The sequence below is a fragment of the Oncorhynchus kisutch genome, unplaced genomic scaffold (genome assembly GCF_002021735.2).
Source record: "Oncorhynchus kisutch isolate 150728-3 unplaced genomic scaffold, Okis_V2 scaffold2285, whole genome shotgun sequence".
Taxonomy (NCBI): domain Eukaryota; kingdom Metazoa; phylum Chordata; class Actinopteri; order Salmoniformes; family Salmonidae; genus Oncorhynchus; species Oncorhynchus kisutch.
Window position 1 is genome coordinate 1 of NW_022264230.1, and position 21,855 is coordinate 21,855.

Sequence of the window (21,855 nt, forward strand, 5' to 3'; positions counted from 1 at the left end):
CTGCTAATACAACAATAGTGCTAGGTGTCTGTACTATATAAACACTGCTAATCCAACAATAGTGCTAGGTGTCTGTACTATATAAACACTGCTAATCAACAATAGTGCTAGGTGTCTGTACTATATAAACACTGCTAATCAACCAACAATAGTGCTCGGTGTCTGTACTATATAAACACTGCTAATCCAACAATAGTGTAGGTGTCTGTACTATATGAACACTGCTAATCCAACAATAGTGTAGGTGTCTGTACTATAGAAACACATGCTAATACAACAATAGTGTAGGTGTCGTGCTACTATATAAACTACAGTCCACCTGCTAATCAACCAACAGTGTAGGTGTCTGTACTATATAAACTACAGTCCACTGCTAATCACCCAACAGTGTTAGGTGCCTGTACTATATAAACTACAGTCCACCTGCTAATCAACCAACAGTGTTAGGTGTCTGTATATATATATATATATATTCAATACAATACCTACTAATGTCCTACTGAGCAGTACAGCTTGGGTTGGTCTACTATTATCCTACTGAACAGTACAGCTTGGGTTGGTCTACTATTATCCTACTGAACAGTACAGCTTGGGTTGGTCTACTATTATCCTACTGAACAGTACAATTGGGTTGGTCTACTAGTATCCTACTGAACAGTACAGCTTGGGTGGGTCTACTATTATCCTACTGAACAGTACAGTTGGGTTGGTCTACTATTATCCTACTGAACAGTACAGCTTGGGTTGGTCTACTATTATCCTACTGAACAGTACAGCTTGGGTTGGTCTACTATTATCCTACTGAACAGTACAGCTTGGGTTGGTCTACTATTATCCTACTGAACAGTACAGCTTGGGTTGGTCTACTATTATCCTACTGAACAGTACACTTGGTTGGTCTACTATTATCCTACTGAACAGTACAGCTTGGGTTGGTCTACTATTATCCTACTGAACAGTACAGCTTGGGTGGTCTACTATTATCCTACTGAACAGTACCACTTGGGTTGGTCTGACTGTGAAAGACCAATATGGGATTCATCATTTAGGTCATCAGTGTGTATCACTGTTTCTTGTGCTTTTCACACAGGGTGCCTTTCCTTCTCTGGGCCGTTGGAAAATGTTTTGCTAAATTAGAGTACTGTATACCCACTTCTCCAGGCACCACTACACCACTGCCTACAGCTTTCAACATACCAGTATTTAGTTTGGAAACATTCAGAAGAAATGCTGGTATATTATACAATAATAAAATATGTCAAATTTTCAATTTATTTGTTTCAAAATTGGTTGCAATGCTGTGAAAACAAACGTTGCACTGCACTGCTCTACAATAATCGATATTCTCAAAGTTGAGTTTGAGTTGTCTTTGCAGGGGACTCTTATTTAGAAAGAAAATAATCTGATGATGTTTGCCAGCATATTATCCTGCTGCTAGCAGAACGGTAATTAGGCGTTAACCTCGAATATTTGTACGGTGTGCTGCGGGTACAAACTGCAGAGATCTCCATAGAGAGGTAGATCAATAAGAGGTTATTTCCACCAGGGGGCGACAAAACGGCAGTTAATATTCCAGAATAGAGCACCACAGAATTAATAGGCTCCCTTTTGACAAGGGTCAAAGGTTGGCGCAGAGGCATAAAGTGCTAGCTGTGCCACCAGAGATTCTGGATTTATATATATATATATATTCCAGAGTAGAGCAGAATTATAGGCTCCCTTTGCAAAGTGGTCAGTTTGGAAATCCTCCGGCCTGGGCCAGGGGTGCGTCCCAAAAGTATTTACTGCTTCCTGAAGTGTGCACTCATTCACTACACCCCATAAAGTGTAAAAACATTGGATTGGTGAAGGTGAAGGTATTAGCATGAGTTTCCATACTAATAAATTCCTGTCAAATCCTGTCCTTGAAGAGAAGTGAACAAGTGCACACTTTGGTAGAAAGGAGAGATTATTGGGTCACAGACCAGGTATGTAGATGTTTCCCAGCAGGTACCACTACAACACATACCAGTCAATCAATATATCATCACTTTGGGAGGAAGGAGAGATTATTGGGGCAGAGACCAGGTATGTAGATGTTTCCCCAGCCAGGTACCACTACAACACATACCAGTCAATCAATATATCATCACTTTGGGAGGAAGGAGAGATTATTGGGGCAGAGACCAGGTATGTAGATGTTTCCCCAGCCAGGTACCACTACAACACATACCAGTCAATCAATATATCATCAAATCCTTTATGATGAGCCAATTTTACTTCAGGTTTTCAGTGGTGGTCTGGAACAAAATCCTACAAAACCTGTATCTCTCCAGGGTTGGTGGGTGACTGTATCTCTCCAGGGTTGGTGGGTGACTGTATCTCTCCAGGGTTGGTGAGTGACTGTATCTCTCCAGGGTTGGTGGGTGACTGTATCTCTCCAGGGTTGGTGGGTGACTGTATCTCTCCAGGGTTGGTGGGTGACTGTATCTCTCCAGGGTTGGTGGGTGACTGTATCTCTCCAGGGTTGGGGGTGACTATCTCTCCAGGGTTGGTGGGTGACTGTATCTCTCCAGGGTTGGTGGGTGACTGTATCTCTCCAGGGTTGGTGAGTGACTGTATCTCTCCAGGGTTGGTGGGTGACTGTATCTCTCCAGGGTTGGTGGGTGACTGTATCTCTCCAGGGTTGGTGGGTGACTGTATCTCTCCAGGGTTGTGGGTGACTGTATCTCTCCAGGGTTGGTGGGTGACTGTATCTCTCCAGGGTTGGTGGGTGACTTCTGGACCCTGACCAGACATGTAGTAGTTGGAGGACCAGACATCATAGTCTATGTGGAGGATAAATAACTACACACCAGGACAACAATACATCATAGTCTATGGAGGATAAATAACTACACACCAGGACAACAATACATCATAGTCTATGTGGAGGATAAATAACTACACACCAGGACAACAATACATCATAGTCTATGGAGGATAAATAACTACACACCAGGACAACAATACATCATAGTCTACGTGGAGGATAAATAACTACACACCAGGACAACAATACATCATAGTCTATGGAGGATAAATAACTACACACCAGGACAACAATACATCATAGTCTATGGAGGATAAATAACTACACACCAGGACAACAATACATCATAGTCTATGTGGAGGATAAATAACTACACACCAGGACAACAATACATCATAGTCTATGTAGAGGATAAATAACTACACACCAGGACAACAATACATCATAGTCTATGGAGGATAAATAACTACACACCAGGACAACAATACATCATAGTCTATGGAGGATAAATAACTACACACCAGGACAACAATACATCATAGTCTATGGGAGGATAAATAACTACACACCAGGACAACAATACATCATAGTCTATGTGGAGGATAAATAACTACACACCAGGACAACAATACATCATAGTCTATGTGGAGGATAAATAACTACACACCAGGACAACAATACATCATAGTCTATGGAGGATAAATAACTACACACCAGGACAACAATACATCATAGTCTATGTGGAGGATAAATAACTACACACCAGGACAACAATACATCATAGTCTATGTGGAGGATAAATAACTACACACCAGGACAACAATACATCATAGTCTATGGAGGATAAATAACTACACACCAGGACAACAATACATCATAGTCTATGTGGAGGATAAATAACTACACACCAGGACAACAATACATCATAGTCTATGTGGAGGATAAATAACTACACACCAGGACAACAATACATCATAGTCTATGGAGGATAAATAACTACACACCAGGACAACAATACATCATAGTCTATGTGGAGGATAAATAACTACACACCAGGACAACAATACATCATAGTCTATGTGGAGGATAAATAACTACACACCAGGACAACAATACATCATAGTCTATGTGGAGGATAAATAACTACACACCAGGACAACAATACATCATAGTCTATGTGGAGGATAAATAACTACACACCAGGACAACAATACATCATAGTCTATGGAGGATAAATAACTACACACCAGGACAACAATACATCATAGTCTATGTGGAGGATAAATAACTACACACCAGGACAACAATACATCATAGTCTATGTGGAGGATAAATAACTACACACCAGGACAACAATACATCATAGTCTATGTGGAGGATAAATAACTACACACCAGGACAACAATACATCATAGTCTATGTGGAGGATAAATAACTACACACCAGGACAACAATACATCATAGTCTATGGAGGATAAATAACTACACACCAGGACAACAATACATCATAGTCTATGTGGAGGATAAATAACTACACACCAGGACAACAATACATCATAGTCTATGGAGGATAAATAACTACACACCAGGACAACAATACATCATAGTCTATGTGGAGGATAAATAACTACACACCAGGACAACAATACATCATAGTCTATGTGGAGGATAAATAACTACACACCAGGACAACAATACATCATAGTCTATGGAGGATAAATAACTACACACCAGGACAACAATACATCATAGTCTATGGAGGATAAATAACTACACACCAGGACAACAATACATCATAGTCTATGTGGAGGATAAATAACTACACACCAGGACAACAATACATCATAGTCTATGGAGGATAAATAACTACACACCAGGACAACAATACATCATAGTCTATGTGAGGATAAATAACTACACACCAGGACAACAATACATCATAGTCTATGTGGAGGATAAATAACTACACACCAGGACAACAATACATCATAGTCTATGTGGAGGATAAATAACTACACACCAGGACAACAATACATCATAGTCTATGTGGAGGATAAATAACTACACACCAGGACAACAATACATCATAGTCTATGTGGAGGATAAATAACTACACACCAGGACAACAATACATCATAGTCTATGGAGGATAAATAACTACACACCAGGACAACAATACATCATAGTCTATGTGGAGGATAAATAACTACACACCAGGACAACAATACATCATAGTCTATGGAGGATAAATAACTACACACCAGGACAACAATACATCATAGTCTATGGAGGATAAATAACTACACACCAGGACAACAATACATCATAGTCTATGTGGAGGATAAATAACTACACACCAGGACAACAATACATCATAGTCTATGTGGAGGATAAATAACTACACACCAGGACAACAATACATCATAGTCTATGGAGGATAAATAACTACACACCAGGACAACAATACATCATAGTCTATGTGGAGGATAAATAACTACACACCAGGACAACAATACATCATAGTCTATGTGGAGGATAAATAACTACACACCAGGACAACAATACATCATAGTCTATGTGGAGGATAAATAACTACACACCAGGACAACAATACATCATAGTCTATGTGGAGGATAAATAACTACACACCAGGACAACAATACATCATAGTCTATGTGGAGGATAAATAACTACACACCAGGACAACAATACATCATAGTCTATGGAGGATAAATAACTACACACCAGGACAACAATACATCATAGTCTATGTGGAGGATAAATAACTACACACCAGGACAACAATACATCATAGTCTATGGAGGATAAATAACTACACACCAGGACAACAATACATCATAGTCTATGTGGAGGATAAATAACTACACACCAGGACAACAATACATCATAGTCTATGGAGGATAAATAACTACACACCAGGACAACAATACATCATAGTCTATGTGGAGGATAAATAACTACACACCAGGACAACAATACATCATAGTCTATGTGGAGGATAAATAACTACACACCAGGACAACAATACATCATAGTCTATGTGGAGGATAAATAACTACACACCAGGACAACAATACATCATAGTCTATGTGGAGGATAAATAACTACACACCAGGACAACAATACATCATAGTCTATGGAGGATAAATAACTACACACCAGGACAACAATACATCATAGTCTATGGAGGATAAATAACTACACACCAGGACAACAATACATCATAGTCTATGTGGAGGATAAATAACTACACACCAGGACAACAATACATCATAGTCTATGGAGGATAAATAACTACACACCAGGACAACAATACATCATAGTCTATGTGGAGGATAAATAACTACACACCAGGACAACAATACATCATAGTCTATGGAGGATAAATAACTACACACCAGGACAACAATACATCATAGTCTATGTGGAGGATAAATAACTACACACCAGGACAACAATACATCATAGTCTATGGAGGATAAATAACTACACACCAGGACAACAATACATCATAGTCTATGTGGAGGATAAATAACTACACACCAGGACAACAATACATCATAGTCTATGTGGAGGATAAATAACTACACACCAGGACAACAATACATCATAGTCTATGTGGAGGATAAATAACTACACACCAGGACAACAATACATCATAGTCTATGTGGAGGATAAATAACTACACACCAGGACAACAATACATCATAGTCTATGTGGAGGATAAATAACTACACACCAGGACAACAATACATCATAGTCTATGGAGGATAAATAACTACACACCAGGACAACAATACATCATAGTCTATGTGGAGGATAAATAACTACACACCAGGACAACAATACATCATAGTCTATGGAGGATAAATAACTACACACCAGGACAACAATACATCATAGTCTATGGAGGATAAATAACTACACACCAGGACAACAATACATCATAGTCTATGTGAGGATAAATAACTACACACCAGGACAACAATACATCATAGTCTATGTGGAGGATAAATAACTACACACCAGGACAACAATACATCATAGTCTATGTGGAGGATAAATAACTACACACCAGGACAACAATACATCATAGTCTATGGAGGATAAATAACTACACACCAGGACAACAATACATCATAGTCTATGGAGGATAAATAACTACACACCAGGACAACAATACATCATAGTCTATGGAGGATAAATAACTACACACCAGGACAACAATACATCATAGTCTATGGAGGATAAATAACTACACACCAGGACAACAATACATCATAGTCTATGTGGAGGATAAATAACTACACACCAGGACAACAATACATCATAGTCTATGTGGAGGATAAATAACTACACACCAGGACAACAATACATCATAGTCTATGTGGAGGATAAATAACTACACACCAGGACAACAATACATCATAGTCTATGGAGGATAAATAACTACACACCAGGACAACAATACATCATAGTCTATGTGGAGGATAAATAACTACACACCAGGACAACAATACATCATAGTCTATGTGGAGGATAAATAACTACACACCAGGACAACAATACATCATAGTCTATGGGAGGATAAATAACTACACACCAGGACAACAATACATCATAGTCTATGGAGGATAAATAACTACACACCAGGACAACAATACATCATAGTCTATGTGGAGGATAAATAACTACACACCAGGACAACAATACATCATAGTCTATGTGGAGGATAAATAACTACACACCAGGACAACAATACATCATAGTCTATGGAGGATAAATAACTACACACCAGGACAACAATACATCATAGTCTATGTGGAGGATAAATAACTACACACCAGGACAACAATACATCATAGTCTATGTGGAGGATAAATAACTACACACCAGGACAACAATACATCATAGTCTATGTGGAGGATAAATAACTACACACCAGGACAACAATACATCATAGTCTATGGAGGATAAATAACTACACACCAGGACAACAATACATCATAGTCTATGTGGAGGATAAATAACTACACACCAGGACAACAATACATCATAGTCTATGTGGAGGATAAATAACTACACACCAGGACAACAATACATCATAGTCTATGTGGAGGATAAATAACTACACACCAGGACAACAATACATCATAGTCTATGTGGAGGATAAATAACTACACACCAGGACAACAATACATCATAGTCTATGTGGAGGATAAATAACTACACACCAGGACAACAATACATCATAGTCTATGTGGAGGATAAATAACTACACACCAGGACAACAATACATCATAGTCTATGGAGGATAAATAACTACACACCAGGACAACAATACATCATAGTCTATGTGGAGGATAAATAACTACACACCAGGACAACAATACATCATAGTCTATGTGGAGGATAAATAACTACACACCAGGACAACAATACATCATAGTCTATGTGGAGGATAAATAACTACACACCAGGACAACAATACATCATAGTCTATGTGGAGGATAAATAACTACACACCAGGACAACAATACATCATAGTCTATGTGGAGGATAAATAACTACACACCAGGACAACAATACATCATAGTCTATGGAGGATAAATAACTACACACCAGGACAACAATACATCATAGTCTATGTGGAGGATAAATAACTACACACCAGGACAACAATACATCATAGTCTATGTGGAGGATAAATAACTACACACCAGGACAACAATACATCATAGTCTATGTGGAGGATAAATAACTACACACCAGGACAACAATACATCATAGTCTATGTGGAGGATAAATAACTACACACCAGGACAACAATACATCATAGTCTATGTGAGGATAAATAACTACACACCAGGACAACAATACATCATAGTCTATGTGGAGGATAAATAACTACACACCAGGACAACAATACATCATAGTCTATGTGAGGATAAATAACTACACACCAGGACAACAATACATCATAGTCTATGTGGAGGATAAATAACTACACACCAGGACAACAATACATCATAGTCTATGTGGAGGATAAATAACTACACACCAGGACAACAATACATCATAGTCTATGGAGGATAAATAACTACACACCAGGACAACAATACATCATAGTCTATGGAGGATAAATAACTACACACCAGGACAACAATACATCATAGTCTATGTGGAGGATAAATAACTACACACCAGGACAACAATACATCATAGTCTATGGAGGATAAATAACTACACACCAGGACAACAATACATCATAGTCTATGTGGAGGATAAATAACTACACACCAGGACAACAATACATCATAGTCTATGTGGAGGATAAATAACTACACACCAGGACAACAATACATCATAGTCTATGTGGAGGATAAATAACTACACACCAGGACAACAATACATCATAGTCTATGTGGAGGATAAATAACTACACACCAGGACAACAATACATCATAGTCTATGGAGGATAAATAACTACACACCAGGACAACAATACATCATAGTCTATGTGGAGGATAAATAACTACACACCAGGACAACAATACATCATAGTCTATGTGGAGGATAAATAACTACACACCAGGACAACAATACATCATAGTCTATGGAGGATAAATAACTACACACCAGGACAACAATACATCATAGTCTATGTGGAGGATAAATAACTACACACCAGGACAACAATACATCATAGTCTATGTGGAGGATAAATAACTACACACCAGGACAACAATACATCATAGTCTATGTGGAGGATAAATAACTACACACCAGGACAACAATACATCATAGTCTATGTGGAGGATAAATAACTACACACCAGGACAACAATACATCATAGTCTATGTGGAGGATAAATAACTACACACCAGGACAACAATACATCATAGTCTATGGAGGATAAATAACTACACACCAGCACAACAATACATCATAGTCTATGTGGAGGATAAATAACTACACACCAGGACAACAATACATCATAGTCTATGTGGAGGATAAATAACTACACACCAGGACAACAATACATCATAGTCTATGTGGAGGATAAATAACTACACACCAGGACAACAATACATCATAGTCTATGGAGGATAAATAACTACACACCAGGACAACAATACATCATAGTCTATGGAGGATAAATAACTACACACCAGGACAACAATACATCATAGTCTATGTGGAGGATAAATAACTACACACCAGGACAACAATACATCATAGTCTATGGAGGATAAATAACTACACACCAGGACAACAATACATCATAGTCTATGTGGAGGATAAATAACTACACACCAGGACAACAATACATCATAGTCTATGTGGAGGATAAATAACTACACACCAGGACAACAATACATCATAGTCTATGGAGGATAAATAACTACACACCAGGACAACAATACATCATAGTCTATGGAGGATAAATAACTACACACCAGGACAACAATACATCATAGTCTATGTGGAGGATAAATAACTACACACCAGGACAACAATACATCATAGTCTATGTGGAGGATAAATAACTACACACCAGGACAACAATACATCATAGTCTATGTGGAGGATAAATAACTACACACCAGGACAACAATACATCATAGTCTATGTGGAGGATAAATAACTACACACCAGGACAACAATACATAATAGTCTATGTGGAGGATAAATAACTACACACCAGGACAACAATACATCATAGTCTATGTGGAGGATAAATAACTACACACCAGGACAACAATACATCATAGTCTATGTGGAGGATAAATAACTACACACCAGGACAACAATACATCATAGTCTATGGAGGATAAATAACTACACACCAGGACAACAATACATCATAGTCTATGTGGAGGATAAATAACTACACACCAGGACAACAATACATCATAGTCTATGTGGAGGATAAATAACTACACACCAGGACAACAATACATCATAGTCTATGGAGGATAAATAACTACACACCAGGACAACAATACATCATAGTCTATGGAGGATAAATAACTACACACCAGGACAACAATACATCATAGTCTATGTGGAGGATAAATAACTACACACCAGGACAACAATACATCATAGTCTATGGAGGATAAATAACTACACACCAGGACAACAATACATCATAGTCTATGTGGAGGATAAATAACTACACACCAGGACAACAATACATCATAGTCTATGGAGGATAAATAACTACACACCAGGACAACAATACATCATAGTCTATGGAGGATAAATAACTACACACCAGGACAACAATACATCATAGTCTATGTGGAGGATAAATAACTACACACCAGGACAACAATACATCATAGTCTATGTGGAGGATAAATAACTACACACCAGGACAACAATACATCATAGTCTATGGAGGATAAATAACTACACACCAGGACAACAATACATCATAGTCTATGTGGAGGATAAATAACTACACACCAGGACAACAATACATCATAGTCTATGTGGAGGATAAATAACTACACACCAGGACAACAATACATCATTGTCTATGGAGGATAAATAACTACACACCAGCACAACAATACATCATAGTCTATGTGGAGGATAAATAACTACACACCAGGACAACAATACATCATAGTCTATGGAGGATAAATAACTACACACCAGCACAACAATACATCATAGTCTATGTGGAGGATAAATAACTACACACCAGGACAACAATACATCATAGTCTATGGAGGATAAATAACTACACACAAGGACAACAATACATCATAGTCTATGTGGAGGATAAATAACTACACACCAGGACAACAATACATCATAGTCTATGTGGAGGATAAATAACTACACACCAGGACAACAATACATCATAGTCTATGTGGAGGATAAATAACTACACACCAGGACAACAATACATCATAGTCTATGTGGAGGATAAATAACTACACACCAGGACAACAATACATCATAATCTATGTGGAGGATAAATAACTACACACCAGGACAACAATACATCATAGTCTATGTGGAGGATAAATAACTACACACCAGGACAACAATATATCACAGTCTATGTGGAGGATAAATAACTACACACCAGGACAACAATACATCATAGTCTATGGAGGATAAATAACTACACACCAGGACAACAATACATCATAGTCTATGTGGAGGATAAATAACTACACACCAGGACAACAATACATCATAGTCTATGGAGGATAAAATAAACTACACACAGGACAACAAGACATCATAGTCTATGGAGGATAAATAACTACACACCAGGACAACAATACATAATAGTCTATGGAGGATAAATAACTACACACCAGGACAACAATACAACATAATCAATGTGAGGATAAATAACTACACACCAGGACAACATACATCATAATCAATGTGGAGGATAAAATAACTACACACCAGGACAACAATAACATCATAGTCTATGGAGGATAATAACTACACACCAGGACAACAATACATATAGTCTATGGAGGATAAATAACTACACACCAGAGACAACAATACATCATAGTCTATGGAGGATAAATAACTACCAACACCAGGACAACAATACATTCATAGTCTATGGAGGATAAATAACTACACACCAGGAGAGCAATACATCATAGTCTATGGAGGATAAATAACTACACACCAGGACAACAATACATCATAGTCTATGGAGGATACATAACTACAAACCAGTGACAACCAATACATCATAGTCTATGTGGAGGATAAATAACACACACCAGGACAACAATTAGCATAGTCTATGGAGGATAAATAACTACACACCAGGGACAACAATACATAATAGTCTATGGAGGATAAATAAACTACACACCAGGACAACAATACATCATAGTCTATGTGGGAGGATAAATAACTACACACCAGGACACCAATACTCATAGTCTATGGAGGATAAATAACTACACACCAGGACAACAATACATCATAGTCTATGTGGAGGATAAATAACTACACACCAGGACAACAATACATCATAGTCTATGTGGAGGATAAATAAACTACACACCAGGACAACAATACATCATAGTCTATGTGTGAGGATAAATACTACACACAGGACACAATACATCATAGTCTATGGGAGGATAAATACCTACACACCAGGACAACAAATACATCATAGTCTATGTGGAGGATAAATAAACTACACACCAGGACAACAATACATCATAGTCTATGGAGGATAAATAACTACATTTATGTCTTCTCTCTTTCTGTTTGTTGTAGTATCTCACTGTTTGAATTAAGCAGGTGATATTATTAGCCTCTCATCTGTGTGTGAGAGAGAGACAGAAAGACAGACAGAAGAGTCCCCTAAGCAAGCTGGACCTGGGGCTCTGTTCACAAACACAAACAGACCCCACAGAGCCCCAGGACAGCAACATATTAGACCCAACCAATCATGAGAAAAAAGATAATTACTTGACACATTGGAAAGAATTATAAAAAAAAGAGCAAACTAGAATTTAGCCCTAAACAGAGAGAACACAGTGGCAGAATACCTGACCACTATGACTGACCCAAACTTAAGGAAAGCTTTGACTATGTACAGACTCAGTGAGCATAGCCTTGCTATTGAGAAAGGCCACCGTAGGCAGAACTCAAATCAAATTGTATTAGTTACGAGCCCTAACCAGAAACAGTTAAAATAATATGGATAAGAATAAAAAATGAAAGTAACAAGTAGTTAAAGAGCAGCAGTAAAATAACAACAGCAGGACTATATACAGGTCAGTACCTGGCTCTCCAGAGAAGACAGGCTATGTGCACACAGCCCACAAAATGAGGTAGAAACTGAGATGCACTTCCTAACCTCCTGCCAAATGTATGACCAGTTAATTCATACTGTATGTTGTAGTCTGTCCAAGAGGGGAATCACACAGACTGATCTCAGTTAATTCATACTGTATGTTGTAGTCTGTCCAAGAGGGGAATCACACAGACTGATCTCAGTTAATTCATACTGTATGTTGTAGTCTGTCTAAGAGGGGAATCACACAGACTGATCTCTGTTAATTCATACTGTATGTTGTAGTCTGTCTAAGAGGGGAATCACACAGACTGATCTCAGTTAATTCATACTGTATGTTGTAGTCTGTCCAAGAGGGGAATCACACAGACTGATCTTAGTTAATTCATACGGTATGTTGTAGTCTGTCTAAGAGGGGAATCACACAGACTGATCTCAGTTAATTCATACTGTATGTTGTAGTCTGTCCAAGAGGGGAATCACACAGACTGATCTCAGTTAATTCATACTGTATGTTGTAGTCTGTTCCAAGAGGGGAATCACACAGACTGATCTCAGTTAATTCATACTGTATGTTGTAGTCTGTCCAAGAGGGGAATCACACAGACTGATCTCAGTTAATTCATACTGTATGTTGTAGTCTGTCTAATAATTAAATCACACAGACTGATCTCAGTTAGTTCATACTGTATGTTGTAGTCTGTCCAAGAGGGGAATCACACAGACTGATCTCAGTTAATTCATACTGTATGTTGTAGTCTGTCCGAGAGGGGAATCACACAGACTGATCTCAGTTAATTCATACTGTATGTTGTAGTCTGTCCAAGAGGGGAATCACACAGACTGATCTCAGTTAATTCATACTGTATGTTGTAGTCTGTCTAATAATTAAATCACACCAGACTGACAGCCTGTAATTTTATTAAAAACATTCAGTTGATTACATGGCAGTTTAGAGACCAACATCACAACAATAATCTACTTCATAATCAATATAACATTTATAATCAATAACATCATTATCTCTATACTATTAACAACATAACACTAATCTACATCATAATCAATATCATAACATTTATAATCAATAACGTCATTATCTCTATAGTACTAACAACATAACACTAATCTACATCATAATCAATATCATAACGTTTATAATCAATAACATCATGAGAGGTAAACAACAACAAACCCCTTTATTAAAAAATGTTTTCAAAATACAAAGAATGAACAGATGATTATAATAATACCTGGACTAATAATGGAAACACTTCAAGATAAAGAATCTAAGAGACACTAAATAAGATAAAGAATCTAAGAGACACTAAATAAGATAAAGAATCTAAGAGACACTAAATAAGATAAAGAATCTAAGAGACTAAATAAGATAAAGACAAAATCAATATATTCTGGAACAAAAAACGTAATTAAAATAATTAAATTACTCAAACCCCATGTTACCAAAACCCCATGTTACCAAAACCCCATGTTACCAACACCCCATGTTACCAAAACCCCATGTTACCAAAACCCCATGTTACCCAACACCCCATGTTACCAAAACCCCATGTTACCAACACCCCATGTTACCAAAACCCCATGTTACCCAAAACCCCATGTTACCCAAAACCCCATGTTACCCAAAACCCCATGTTACCCAAAACCCCATGTTACCCAAAACCCCATGTTACCCAAAACCCCATGTTACCCAAAACCCCATGTTACCCAAACCCCATGTTACCCAAACCCCATTTTACCCAAAACCCCATGTTTCCCTGGTCGTAAAAACCAAACTAAATGAATAATGGTGGTTGCAGTCACTCCTTTTAGATTTCTTCCAAGGTTCTAGAAAGAGAAAGTAATTCTGAACTTGTTATTACAATTAGAACCACTTCAGGTTTATCACCACATTTTAAACACCAGTCCACTGCTGACCATCGATTTAAAACACAAAACTGACCTAAGATCAGCATGTAGGGTCAGCTTCATTCTCCTCCTACTCCGTCCCCTGGGCTGCTCTCTCCTCTCCCGGTCCAGCTTCAGCTCTGGAGCTCAGAGAGACCATCTCCATGGCATTGACATAAAGATCCATGCTGCTCACCCTGTTCACTCTCTTCTGCCTCCTGGTGGGCTAGGGAGACACAGCACCAACAGTCAGACATTTACTCTCTAGTGTCTCCATTCTCTCCTTCCCTCTCCCTCTCCCTCTAGTTTAAATGACTTGTAACATCTGAGTAAATGTCTTTACCTTGTAGTACAGGTAGGAGGTGGTGATTGTTGTCAGTAGGATCAGCAGCACTACAACGTGTCTGATGATGAACGCTGGCAGAGGAGAGGCTGCAAACAGAAACACCTTTGATGAGGGGACTGATCATCATCACATAGATCTGTGGGAAATCTTTCAATGACAAAGTTATAAGTCTGGTTATTGTTCAGTTACCTGTGATGGTGAGGGAGAGGAGCTCACTCTCAGAGGAGAAGTTATGAGAGAAAACATAATTGTCATAAACACATCTGTAGTTCCCTTGGTGGGAGTCATCTGCAGCAGGGAAGAGGAAGACAGCAGAGTGATTGACAGCTGGCTGGGTCTGGGTTCTGTTGGAGCCAGTGAACTTGAGGAGGAAGGAGCCTCCTGGGTACTGTGGCTGAGTGGAGCAGGTGATGGTGAAGTTGTAGCCCCTGAACATCTCGGGCCCCTGGTGGCCCCTGAAGACCCCTCCCATTGGGTCAGTCAGGAAGATATCAGGCTGGACCAGGAGATCTGTAACAATAAAAGAGAACAAGAAAAACCTCTTCAACTAGTTTCCTATAGATATGACAATAACATCAGCATGTAACAGTGCCAGCCACCCTCCCTCACAGGGCAACATGAGTAGTGGGCCTACAGTCACTGAGACAACATATGTTGATATCAGGCTGAAGCAGGACATCTGGAACAAGAGGAGAGAAAAAGAAAACGTAGCTCCTCAACTACTTTCCTCATTTAGATGTGACAATAACATGACCTGTGACAGTGGTAGTGAGTAGAGAAGTTCACTGAGGTAACACTCAAATACAAAGCATTCTGGGATATTTAAGTTGTATTTGATTCCTACTTGACTGAGTGATCTATTTAGTAAAGCAGACTGACAAGTTAAACAGTCATCATGAGAGGTGCAGAGGAAGTTGTGTGAATGAAGGAAATCAGTTGAATATAATTATAATATGTTGATATTTCCTGAGCAGATCACTGTGAGTCCAGGAAGGAGATATAATACATGGACTAAAGTATGTGGAACTCAGCAGTGAGTTTTACAACAGAGGATAATTTTTACGCTCTACGTGGTTCAACACCCGGCGGTCCGTTCTGTGAGCTTGTGTTGTCTACCACTTCACGGCTGAGCCGTTGTTTCTCCTAGACGTGCCACGTTGAAAGTCACTGAGATCTTCAGTAAGGACATTTTACTGTTGATGTTTGTCTATGGAGATTGCATGGCAGTGTGCTCGATTTTATACACCTGTCACCAACAGGTGTGACTGAAATAGCCAAATCCACTAAAGTCCACATACTTTTGGCAATATAGTGTATCTTGTTATTACCTGAGCAGATCACGGTGAGTCCAGGACGGAGATCATACATTCTTCTACATCCCCTCAGTGAAGACTCAGACCCAGAACAGGAAACTCTAAACCCTCTAGTGGTGTTTCCAGGTGGTACTGAAACAGTGGAGACACAACCCAGCTGTCTACACACTACTGCAGCTACATCCCTCTGGTCCCAGTCCTCAGCTCCCACAATCCTCCACTCTCCCTGATCGTACCACTCCACTCCACCAGCACAGCGACTGCCTCCTCCCACCAGCCTCACATCATCAGGCTCTGAGAAAAGAAAAGAGAGAGACAGTAATCGTACTATTTTCTCACTAAAACACACCTATATTGTCTCTCATATTCTTCACTCCAGGTGAGAAACAATGTTGATTGAGTGACAAACTGTTTCTTACCTGAGCAGGTGAGTCCAACAGCATTACCAGGTAGGCAGGTGTTGTTCTCTCTGTCTGAGGTGTCACAGTCCAGGAGAAGGGACTCATTACCTTTACACTGGAACTCTTTATCCCAGGTCTGACCCTCACCTTCTCCATAGAGCCCCCCCTGTAGAGCTGCAGGAGCCCCACAGCCAACATCCCTACAGACTACCTCTGCATCCTGCCGGTCAAAGTCAGCTTCACACACTGAGGCCCAGGACTGATTGGACTTCACCTCCACTCTCCCAGAGCAGAGACCAGCTCCATCCACAAGCCGCACAGACTCTGGAGAAAAAGAGTTGGTTGAACATTCAATCAGTTTTGTTGATGACACTGTCAAGGACTAAACACAAATATGTTGGATAAAAGATTGTAGTTTGCTATGTTTGATACTGTAAGAGGTAGAAATGGGTTCTTAGTCACTCAGGATCGGGTTGGGAATAATGCAGGTAGGAGACAGGAATAAGTTCACTTCACTTTATAGAAAATAAACAGCTGGACATCCATCAGGCAGCTTCACTTCAGTAACATCTGAACTACAATGATCTGCCCATGAACATCTCCCATAAACCAATATGACAAACACAAATATAATGTTTAAATACATCTGACATCTCTCCCTCTATTTAAATGAAATAAAAACACATAAAACATGATACATGGTAATATTATATAATGTATAAATAAATCTCTCAATATGACCAGTCTCTTACCTGAACAGGTCACATGACGATAATATTCACCATCACAGAAACCAGGTCCTTCTATGATGTTACACTGTCTAATAGAAGACTCATCTCCACTACATCTATGTAGTCTGACTCCTCCTCTTCCATCTTCAATCAGAGGTCCTCTAGATACAGATACAGGATTCCCACAGTCCATCTCTCTACACACAACCTTATTCTCTCTCATCATGCTCCACCACCTAGTACATAGACCTGTCCACTCTCCTTCATAGAAGACTTCCACTGTCCCAGAACAGGAAGTGGTCCCATTCACCAGTCTGACTGAGTATTCAGCTGTAAACAGCAGAGAGGAAAACACAGTGGTGAGGACAGATGATGACAGTGATTCTGTTATTCTAACAGCAGTGATGCTTTGTGGTTGACAAGTATTAGTAGTTCCATAAAACACTACTTGTTATTGGGGTTTAGAATGGTTTGTATGGACACATGAATTTCTCCATGTGGGATAATAAAGTTGACTAATATTGAACTGCTATAATCACTGTAGATTTATACTCTACCTACCTGGTGGACTGACGCTTTGAGCCTGGAGATCTGAGGAGAAAGAGAGAGACAGAGGAGAGAGACAGAGACAGAGAGAGAAACAAAGGAGAAAGGGAGGAGTCAGAGGAAGAGAGAGACAGAGGTTAAATGAACATCAACATGACCTTTCATGATGTGATCGGGAAGAATCGCAATCAACCGGTTGGTGACCAGCTGCTCTAGAAAAGTTAGTGAAGTTCAATCTTGTGCTTCTCGCTATTGGCTGATTTATCTGCAGTTTAGAGGGAACATTGTGTCACACCCTGATCTGTTTCACCTGTCTTTGTGATTATCTCCACCCCCTTCCAGGTGAAGCCCATCTTCCCCATTATCCCCTGTGTATTTATGCCTGTATTTATGCTTTTTCCCAGTCTCTGTTTTCTTGTCCTCCCGGTTTTGGCCCTTGACCCTGACTCTGAGCCCACCTGCCTGACCACTCTGCCTGCCCTGACTCTGAGCCCACCTGCCTGACCACTCTGCCTGTCCTGACCCTGAGCCCACCTGCCTGACCACTCTGCCTGTTCTGACTCTGAGCCCACCTGCCTGACTCTGAGCCCGCCTGCTTGACCACTCTGCCTGTCCTGACCCTGAGCCCACCTGCCTGACCACTCTGCCTGTCCTGACTCTGAGCCCACCTGCCTGACGCTGAGCCCACCTGCCTGACCCTGAGCCCACCTGCCTGACCACTCTGCCTGTCCTGACCCTGAGCCCAACTGCCTGACCACTCTGCCTGTCCTGACTCTGAGCCCAACTGCCTGACCACTCTGCCTGTCCTGACACTGAGCCCGCCTGCCTGACCACTCTGCCTGTCCTGACTCTGAGCCCACCTGCCTGACCACTCTGCCTGTCCTGACTCTGAGCTCACTTGCCTGTCCTGACTCTGAGCCCACCTACCTGACCACTCTGCCTTTCCTGACCCTGAGCCCACCTGCCTGACCACTCTGCCGTCCTGACTCTGAGCCCACCTGCCTGACAACTCTGCCTGTCCTGTTCTAACTTTGCCTGAACCCTGCTGTCTGCATTTGGGTCTTACCTTGGTCCTAATAACACTGACCATCACACCTTAACTGATATTATTGCCTGTCCCCAGATGGACAGTTAGGCTACAGTAAAGTACATTTACAGGTGATCACATCATTGTCCTGCTTTGAGACACATTTTTACTGTCTGCTTCCAGTTGCATGTTATTTTACTAACCCTGCAAATTATAATGTATCTAACAATTTCGAAAACATACCTGTGCTCCAGAACAGGATCATCAATATCACTGCAGGTATCATATCTGTCTCTAACTGGGGCTCCACTGAGCGAAACACGTCTACTGTCATGAAGAGAGGACTGAAGAGTGAGAAATACTGCTAGGCTATATGATTTCTAACTCATTACTTCCTTACTTCAATTATGTGGCAAACTGTTAAGCAAATCAGATCAGTTAAACCCTCCTTCCTAAAGGAAACACTGGCATCAGAAAAACTCCACAGGAAACTGCTGACAGAGCAGCAGTTACACATAGTGTCCTATAATATCTGACCTAATTGTCAGTGACTGACTTGGGAAAGTCCCCTCTAACTTTCTGTGTTGTAGAAGCTAGAGGTCTGTTACCCAAGTCAACTCAACAGGTGTAGTGGTACATTAGACATGCTATACTGTTTTTTTTACTTAGAGAATTGTCTGTTGTTAAATGCTCGTTTTTTTCCACTGATACAAACTTGTCTTGTGTGACTTAGTGTTAAGTCTGGGCGTACAGCAAAGAGCTGTTTGGGTGTGACCACAGTGTGTGACACATCCTGTTTTTCACAATCTGCAGGGACTCCACTGTGTGGAAATCTGTTAGAAATCATCAATGACATCACATCAACTCACAAGTATCACAGTAGGATAGAAATTAACACTTGGTAGACTATATAACTTAAACATGTAGTGACATTAACACTTGGTAGACTATATAACTTCTACATCCATGGTGGTGACATTAACACTTGGTAGACTATATAACTTAAACATTCATGGTGGTGACATTAACACTTGGTAGACTATATAACTTCTACATTCATGGTGGTGACATTAACACTTGGTAGACTATACAACTTAAACATTCATGGTGGTGATGTCGGGGCAGATTCCTTGTTCTTTGTCAATCATTTGCTAATTGGTGAAATCAGCAATCAGACAATATCTTTAAGTAAATAAATCATTCATTTATTAACATGGTTGCAGACAGAAGTTGACAACGGGAACACAGCATGTATGTTTCAGAGTAAGTTCTGCAACCCACCTCAGGGCACAGCTGATTATATACATGTGGTCACTACCTGGTGGTATAATCACCTACGTCAATGTGTGTGTGTATCAATAAGCTGAGGTTACCTTATAAAGTAACCTGGTACAGTAGCTTCTCTGAATTCATTAGCATTGACCTCTGTCACACAATATCAACATGTCAAAACCAGACAGTGGTTACTTCTCTTTATCTAGTTTCAGTCTGACTCAGACCCATCCTGCAAGCCCACTCTCACAACAGCCAGGGCCTAACCACAAAGACTAATATAGACTCAGACCCAGCCTGCAACCACACTCTCACAACAGCCAGGGCCTAACCACAAAGACTAATATAGACTCAGACCCAGCCTGCAAGCCCACTCTCACATCAGCCAGGGCTTAACCACAAAGACTAATATAGACTCAGACCCAGCCTGTAAGCCCACTCTCACAACAGCCAGGGCCTAACCACAAAGACTAATATAGACTCAGACCCAGCCTGCAAGCCCACTCTCACAACAGCCAGGGCCTAACCACAAAGACTAATATAGACTCAGACCCAGCCTGCAAGCCCACTCTCACAACAGCCAGGGCCTAACCACAAAGACTAATATAGACTCAGACCCAGCCTGCAAGCCCACTCTCACAACAGCCAGGGCCTAACCACAAAGACTAATATAGACTCAGACCCAGCCT

At 40.0% G+C, this 21,855-nt stretch overlaps 1 protein-coding gene across 1 annotated transcript; it reads right to left on the reverse strand.

Moving 5' to 3' along the window:
* Window positions 1-15,921: 15,921 nt before the first annotated feature.
* LOC116369775 (scavenger receptor cysteine-rich type 1 protein M130-like) lies at window positions 15,922-20,423 on the reverse strand (the record flags this gene model as incomplete). The annotated part of the gene is made up of 7 exons (XM_031819582.1): window positions 20,138-20,423; window positions 18,883-18,912; window positions 18,343-18,651; window positions 17,609-17,914; window positions 17,205-17,483; window positions 16,066-16,164; window positions 15,922-15,962 (listed from the first exon to the last, which is right to left on the reverse strand). Coding segments are annotated over exons 1-7 (1,155 nt in total), but the record flags the coding sequence as incomplete, so codon positions are not given.
* Between the last annotated feature and the right edge of the window lie 1,432 nt (window positions 20,424-21,855).